This window comes from Pyrus communis, chromosome 11 (assembly GCF_963583255.1).
Source record: "Pyrus communis chromosome 11, drPyrComm1.1, whole genome shotgun sequence".
NCBI classification, from domain to species: domain Eukaryota; kingdom Viridiplantae; phylum Streptophyta; class Magnoliopsida; order Rosales; family Rosaceae; genus Pyrus; species Pyrus communis.
The window spans coordinates 11,200,615-11,207,489 of record NC_084813.1 but is presented as its reverse complement, the minus strand read 5'-3'; the positions used below and the strand labels follow the sequence as shown (position 1 = coordinate 11,207,489).

Here is a 6,875-nt window from a genome sequence, read left to right as displayed (position 1 = left end):
GAAGTTTCAAGAGCCTCTTAGATTTCCTGCGATGCTTTTCTAGGAAGGAATGTTGGGATGATTCTTCAGAGGTTAGATTGATCACCTCCGTCCCTCGAGTAGCCAATTTCTCTAAGTGTGAAATTGCTTCTTGGGGTTGATGCGAGCCTTTATATCAACAAGTCGGGCAGGTTCTCTGGCCAATAAATTGTGACGAAAGACTTCGAATGAAAAATAAACATTCATGACATTTTCCACATCTCGTCAATGGCCGTGACACCACTGTGCCCCTAGTAGGCGTCATCTGGGGAAAGGTAGGACCTTGTTGTTAACTAAGCTCTCTAACATATCAGAGGGTGGATAAGTCTGGTCAAGAGGAATATGGGTTCTCTCTCAATGAAAGCACCAATTGTTGAAACCAAATCTGTGTATCTCCGTGAGCGGTGGTTGTGCACAAATTCGTGTAGTATGGAACCAAAATGGTGAAACAATTGTATGCAAACCTTAGGCCACACGGGCCTGGAGGAGGGGGTGTGCTGGCGAAAGGCTCTTTGACGGTCAAGTTGGCGAATGATTTTAGATTCAAGCAGTGGGCAAGAGAATTCAAGTGAATAGATTGCGTTACCGTAGATGAACCCTAGATGGGTGCATTTATACCGTGGGAGAGACCTTTTTACTGTATAATCCTTGTTCTAAGCCGGCAGAATCCTTGAGGATTTCTAGTAAGTAGATATTACATCCCCTTATGAGTGTGATTACTTATGGCGCACGCCTATCCCTAGATTGTAGGGACTCCAAGACTTATAAGATTTGATTAAGTCCATATCCTAAATCAAATTGCATGTTTTACGGAACAAGCATGGTCATCCTATTGCCCCGAAGTAGAGTGATGGTGGCACCCTACTCCATCTAATACAACTTAGCTCGGAGCTGGTGAATCCATGTCCAGACTTCCGAGGTAACAATATTCAGATTAGCTTTACTCTGGACTTGAAAAATTATGGTCCCACAAAGAGGATTTGTTCTTTTTTCCGAAGAACTTATATTTCCTTCCTTTGTAGGGCTTCCAATGTTTCTTTTGCTGTGGTGCATCCATACTTTTGTACATAATTTTTTCAAAATTTTGCTAGTGTGGACTGTTAAGAAGGTTTCATGATTTGTCTTAATTGTTGAGCCTAGCATGCCCAAAAGAACCCAAAAATTTAATGAAGAAGTCTCTAAAACCTACAAATTTATGAAAAAGTTTCATGAAATCTGAAAATTTTAATAAAATCAAATTATTTTAATCATAAATTCAAATAAGATGTTCACATCCAATAAGTTTAGAAGGTACCTAGAGTGATGCTCACTTGGGAAAATTGTTGCCAATCAATGGATGAATTCTTTGTTGCGGCAACATCGCTTGGTTCAGATCAGATAAAGGACATGGGATATGTTGGTCTGTGGAAGGAGATGAAAATTGTGATCTTTTGGGTCCATCATTGAAGAGCTAGAGCGAGAATCTTTTTGTTCGAGCATGTGTTTTTTGTTGGAATCAAAATGAAGCAGGATGGAAAAGGTGAAGAAGAAAGTGCGATCCTGCATGTCAGAAGTTGCAGAAATGAAATTAAAAAAAAATCAAGCAGGGGTAAAAGTGGGAGAACATTGTGCTTATAAACAGTAACTTAGAGTAAAATAAGTTTTGGTATATATTAATTTAGATGGATTCTAGTAAAGACCGAGTTCTGCGTAACATGAACTCGAGCCCAATCCTAACTCAGCTCCCCGGGATAAAATTTCATTGATTTTGGGCTCGAGTTGAAACTTCCTAATTCGAGCTCTGGATCTGTCCGGTCAAAAACCGGACCCTCATCAAACCCGGCCTGGCCCATTCACAACCTGGTTGCAAAAGTAGAAAAACTGGACTTTGGTGTAGATTGTAGAGTAAGCAGAGGAAGACGACTTTGGAACTTTCGTGAGAAGAAAGAAAGGAACTTCAGGCGTTCCAGCAACAATGAGCGAAGATGGTCCGAAGCTTTACGCCAACAAACCCAAGAAAGGTAAAAGCTCAACTTCCCTGCCAGTCATTTCTGCTTTTATCCAAAATCAGAAGCAGCTTTTTCTCAACCGCTGTTGAAACCAGAATCTTGTTTGCTTTTCAGTAATTGGGGTTTTGGGATTTATTGATCGCTTTCTGTGTTTTCGAAAAACAGCGCAGCTGAAAGAGTTTCAGGATCAACACAAAGGGAAGGATTGTTCTTCGCTTTCGTCGCCGACAATGGCGGCGGCTCAGGCTTCGTCTGCGCCGCCACCTCAGCCCCCGAAGGAGTCGTTTGCTCGGCGTTACAAGTTTCTCTGGCCTCTGCTCTTGACTGTCAATCTGGGCGTTGGAGGTATATTCCCATTCTCTTATTCTTTGATTGAATCCTTTGTTGGGTTTTGTTTTGTAATCATGATATCTGTTTGTGACAGAAAGTATGAGAGATGAAATGGGTTTTGAGATCATGGCTTGGAAATTGATTTTGGTGCTTATTAATGCATTTCTTGATGGCGGTTTTGCTTGTTAAGTTGTCGCTTAACTGCTAATCCACTCTGATTGTATATGTTTGGTCAGAACCCAAACCCAATTGTTCCACATAAAAGAAGAGAAGAAAAACGTGGTGGGTTAGTTTATGATCTCTTGAGCTCCTGTTTTAAGTTGGTTTTAGAGGGAGAACTTCCTCTCGTGGGTTCATTCCATTTGGTATCGGAGTAGGTTCCACTGCATGACGTGTAGGCTGGAGAATTGAAGTGCCTTTGGTATTATGTATGGGATTTGTGTTGTGAATGTGTGGACTGAATACTGTTAGATGAGTGAATCAGGCAAGTATAATAGGTGGCCAATGAGGACGTCTTGAAAGAGTAGAGAGTTTTGGTGCAGTGTATGAACTATTTGGCATTTGTTTCTTTCTTGGAAGTTGGTTGTGTAGGTGTAAGTTCTGCCCTCCACCCTTTGTGGTCGTTATTCTAAATTTAATTATACGAATCAAGTGGGGAAAACCTTTGAACTTTTTTCCTGTTCCAACTTTGACTATGAAAGAATGAGTTTTATTTTGAATTTTTCCGTGAAGGGAATTGAGTGCACCTGCCGAGTAAAGCGTGAGCGCTGTTAGGTCTGAATTGTTATGACATATAATTGGAATGTTTTCTCATTGTTACTCCTATTTGCTGAAGTCGCGTGAAATTTGTCATGAGAAGTGATGATTGGTAGTACATTAATGTCTATTTATGAGGAAGAAGCGTAGATTGGATGTCTAAATCATGGTGTGCGTGATGCTCACAAATAATTACCAATCCCAAAACATGTTTGAGAGTGCCTACTTTACACAGATGATTGCTACTCATATGTAGTTAATTAGACAGATGAAGTTTTATTTTCCCAGCATTATGCTTCCTGTAATAATCGCGAATACAGAAAGGTGGGGGGATTGTAGGCTGTATCAGCTTTCAAGAGGTGAATTGTATCTGATGGAAATTGTATCAGCATAAGCTTAAAATAACTCTGGCGGCTTTTAACTTTCTCTTGAACTTTTTCCTCACATGTACTACATGACAAGATGTACTGAGGAAGGGTAGTTTGTATGTTACTTAGTACAATGCTATAAGCTCATAGTAAACTTCATGATATCAAGTTTACATTAATCTTTCTATCGTTGTGTGACTATGATGGCTTGCAGCATTAGTTCAACTTCTGTTGTTGATTACAAGAATATGGCCGTTGTGTAACTAGGGATGCTGATACTTAATGGCCATTGTGCAACTAGGGATGCTGATGGGTAAAATAAAGAGAGGAGAAATTTGCCATTTAGTGTAGGTTGCACTTCACAATTTTGTTTTAGCAGCAGTTCAATTGAAAGACCTTGTTCATCAGTGAGGAACCTTATGATAGACCAAATGCAACTAACTTTGTGAACTTGACCAGCATAGAATGTCTTCTTACCAGATCGTTATCCCTGTTAATATGAACTGGCTATTTACCGTCTGCATTCTCTGCTTCTGTTTGCAACAGAAAAGGGATGAAGTTTTTTGAAACATTTTAAAACTCTAAACCTGGCTTTCCTTTAGTTTACCTGCCCATGATTCTATTAACACTTGTGTGTATGGATATAGGATGTGCTAGAGTGGAAAAATACCTCACTAGGAATATGATTGCTGCAATACTTTATTTGCTTCTTTCTTGCATAATTATGGATCTTAATGGACTCTTATTTGGACACTGAGGTTTGGAATTACTTTTGTAGCTTACCTGTTTATGAGAACAAAAAGGAAAGACGTAGAGGAAAACGTGATTGCTACAGTTTCAACAACAGCTCAAACAACTACTACTGAGAAACCCCTACCTTCACCAACCATCACAGAGCCCGTAAAACTGCTGGAACCAATCCCGGAGGATCACCAACACCAACTTTTCAAGTGGATGCTGGAAGAGAAAAGAAAGGTTAAACCAAAAGATCCTGAAGAGAAGAAGCACCTTGATGAGGAGAAAGCAATTCTTAAACAGTTTCTACGGGCGAAATCTCTTCCAACAATCTAACAGAAATAGCCATTTCTCCTGATTTGACTGGTTTGCTGTATTTCCTTGATTCGTCTCTAGAGTGGATTGTGTCATGCTGCACAAATTTAACTGTCATTGTCCATTGAAGAAGGTTCTGAAAATCGTCTTTCCTTTGTGTGATACAAAGATTATTGTTCATTTTTTTTTTTTTTTTTTTTTTTGAATAGAAGATTATTGTTCATTTGAATCGGTGAATATATGGTGCTTTTGGACCTGGAACTGTGCTCGTCATTCTTTACAAATCAGTCATCAGTGTGAGGTCTGGTTGGGACTCAAGTTTGCAAACGTGGCCATAATTGAGAAAACTTTCGCATGATCTGAAACAAGAAAGGACAATGAAGAAACCTTTCTGCGACCGATTTTTGCTATGAAGATGGTGAATTTTATTTGAGCAAATTATCGCTTATCCTTGTTAGTTTACCTCATTATTATTATTATTATTATTTATTTATTTATTTATTTTCAGCCATTGCATCCTTTGAGTAAATTGACAATCACATGATAGTTTGGGAGTTAAACGGCAGAAACCTTTCCACGACTTCACTATTGCAAGGAAATTGGAATACACACAAGCTAGACTATTGCAAAGATTCCAAAACCCGATGGTTTGGAGATGATCAACAAATATATCCAAAATATTCTCTTGGATTCTGAAGATATGGTGGAAAGTTAACCGAATGGGAGCCGATTAAGAGCCCAATTATTTGATGAAATGATGATGTATGTGAATAAAGTATTAATTATGTTACCTATAAAATGATGACATCACCTGACTAAATATACAAGAGTAATCATAAGTTAGGTTAGTTTGAAGTTTGAACAAGGAAATAAAAGCAAGGCTGCATAAAGAAGATGGGCAATAACAAATGGTTCATTCATGTAATTTGATATAATTTGAATTGGGTAATTGGGAAACTAGTTACTAGTTAAGTGAAGAAGCATAAAGTAATGAATTAACATTACAATTGTTGTAAATGGAGGTATGAATGACTATAGTAATAGGCAACGAAATATGACCGTAGCTTTACAATGTTGTTAGAGAAAAAGTCTTGGTAAGATTGCTAGGTTGAAAAACATGACCAACCAAATATGATCAAGAAAGAATGAAAATCTCTATATAAAAAGGTATTTGCATCATTGAAGAAAACTACACAAAATAGAGAGAAAGATATGGAGGAAATTAAAGAAAAGAGGAAAGGAAGAGAGAAGAAAGAAGAGATATGCAAAAGAAAGTACCAGTGAGCTATGCTAGAGAGAAGAGAAAAAATAGTAAGAGTTATTTTGTACTCCTATTATTTTAGATAATGAAAGAAAGTATTATTGTTGCACTAAGGACGTAGGCACACTTGTTAGACATCGTAAACATTGTATATTATTTACTTTATGTTCCATTGCACACAAATCATCAATTTCACAACACGCTATCAGCACGAGAAGCTCTCGTGTTGGTGGAAAGCACAACGCCATAAATTCGGTGAAGCACTACCTACCTCTCACTTCTGTCGGCTGGAATCTCACAGATAAGAAAGTCCTTTTACTTTATCTTCATACTTCTGTACGACTAATGTTCTTAAAGCTAATATACATCTAATTATATAACTATTATTATTATTGGCAGAAAATCTCACAGCTATGTAAACAGCCTTTGAATTTCAACTTCCTAACCTTGGATTGAAATACTTCTTCTTAAAAGTTGTTCATCCGCCTAGTACCTGTAACACATCCAAATTTTAGAAAAATCCAACGATGCGATCAACACAGATGTTTGAAGCACGAACCCAGTTTCCAATTCCGTAGCAAATTGGACAACCATCTTATGAGTGCCAAAACCCCATTTTTCAGTAGCTCAGATTGATACGGTTTCTTCAAGAAAGTTGTTCTTTATCCTCCTATCCATATCATTATAAAATTTGGGTCAAATCCAACGGTTTGTTCTTCCTATAATTCTCAGACATTGCCATTGATAAATGACCAAGGTTAGAACGAAAAAGGGAAGTATAGTGAATTAATATTTACTTTTTCCTTATCATTAGTAATCTTGTTAATAATGTGATTGGTCCCATATAATCGCCCATCATACACTATATATATTATAAAAAAAAAATGGTATGGATTGATCACCCTCACCCTTCATATATTAATATATGTGTGTGTGTGTGTGTGTGTGTGTGTGTGTGGCACTGTCGCCCTTCCTATAATAACAATTATTGTCTTTAAGTTTGATATTTATGTGAATAATGTTGAATTAAGCCCTTGTCACATTATTTACTTATTTAAAGTAATTTATTTATAGTAGCTAGAATTACCTCCTTCTGCTTTAATT

The 6,875-nt window shown here is 37.6% G+C and overlaps 1 protein-coding gene across 1 annotated transcript; it reads left to right on the top strand.

Moving 5' to 3' along the window:
* Positions 1–1,871: 1,871 nt before the first annotated feature.
* On the top strand, positions 1,872–5,033 carry LOC137708813 (uncharacterized). The gene is made up of 3 exons (XM_068447964.1): positions 1,872–2,018; positions 2,172–2,351; positions 4,239–5,033. The coding sequence occupies exons 1-3, from the start codon at positions 1,973–1,975 to the stop codon at positions 4,529–4,531; spliced, it is 519 nt and encodes a 172-aa protein (XP_068304065.1). The 5' UTR covers positions 1,872–1,972; the 3' UTR covers positions 4,532–5,033.
* Positions 5,034–6,875: the final 1,842 nt, after the last annotated feature.

What these genes read in the sequence shown, in the direction of transcription:
- LOC137708813 (XM_068447964.1), top strand. Translation starts at nt 1,973, where the DNA reads ATGAGCGAAGATGGTCCGAAGCTTTACGCCAACAAACCCAAGAAAG. An exon ending in CGCCAACAAACCCAAGAAAG is followed by an intron (nt 2,019 to 2,171) that starts GTAAAAGCTCAA and finishes TTCGAAAAACAG; the next exon opens with CGCAGCTGAAAGAGTTTCAG. An exon ending in TGTCAATCTGGGCGTTGGAG is followed by an intron (nt 2,352 to 4,238) that starts GTATATTCCCAT and finishes TTACTTTTGTAG; the next exon opens with CTTACCTGTTTATGAGAACA.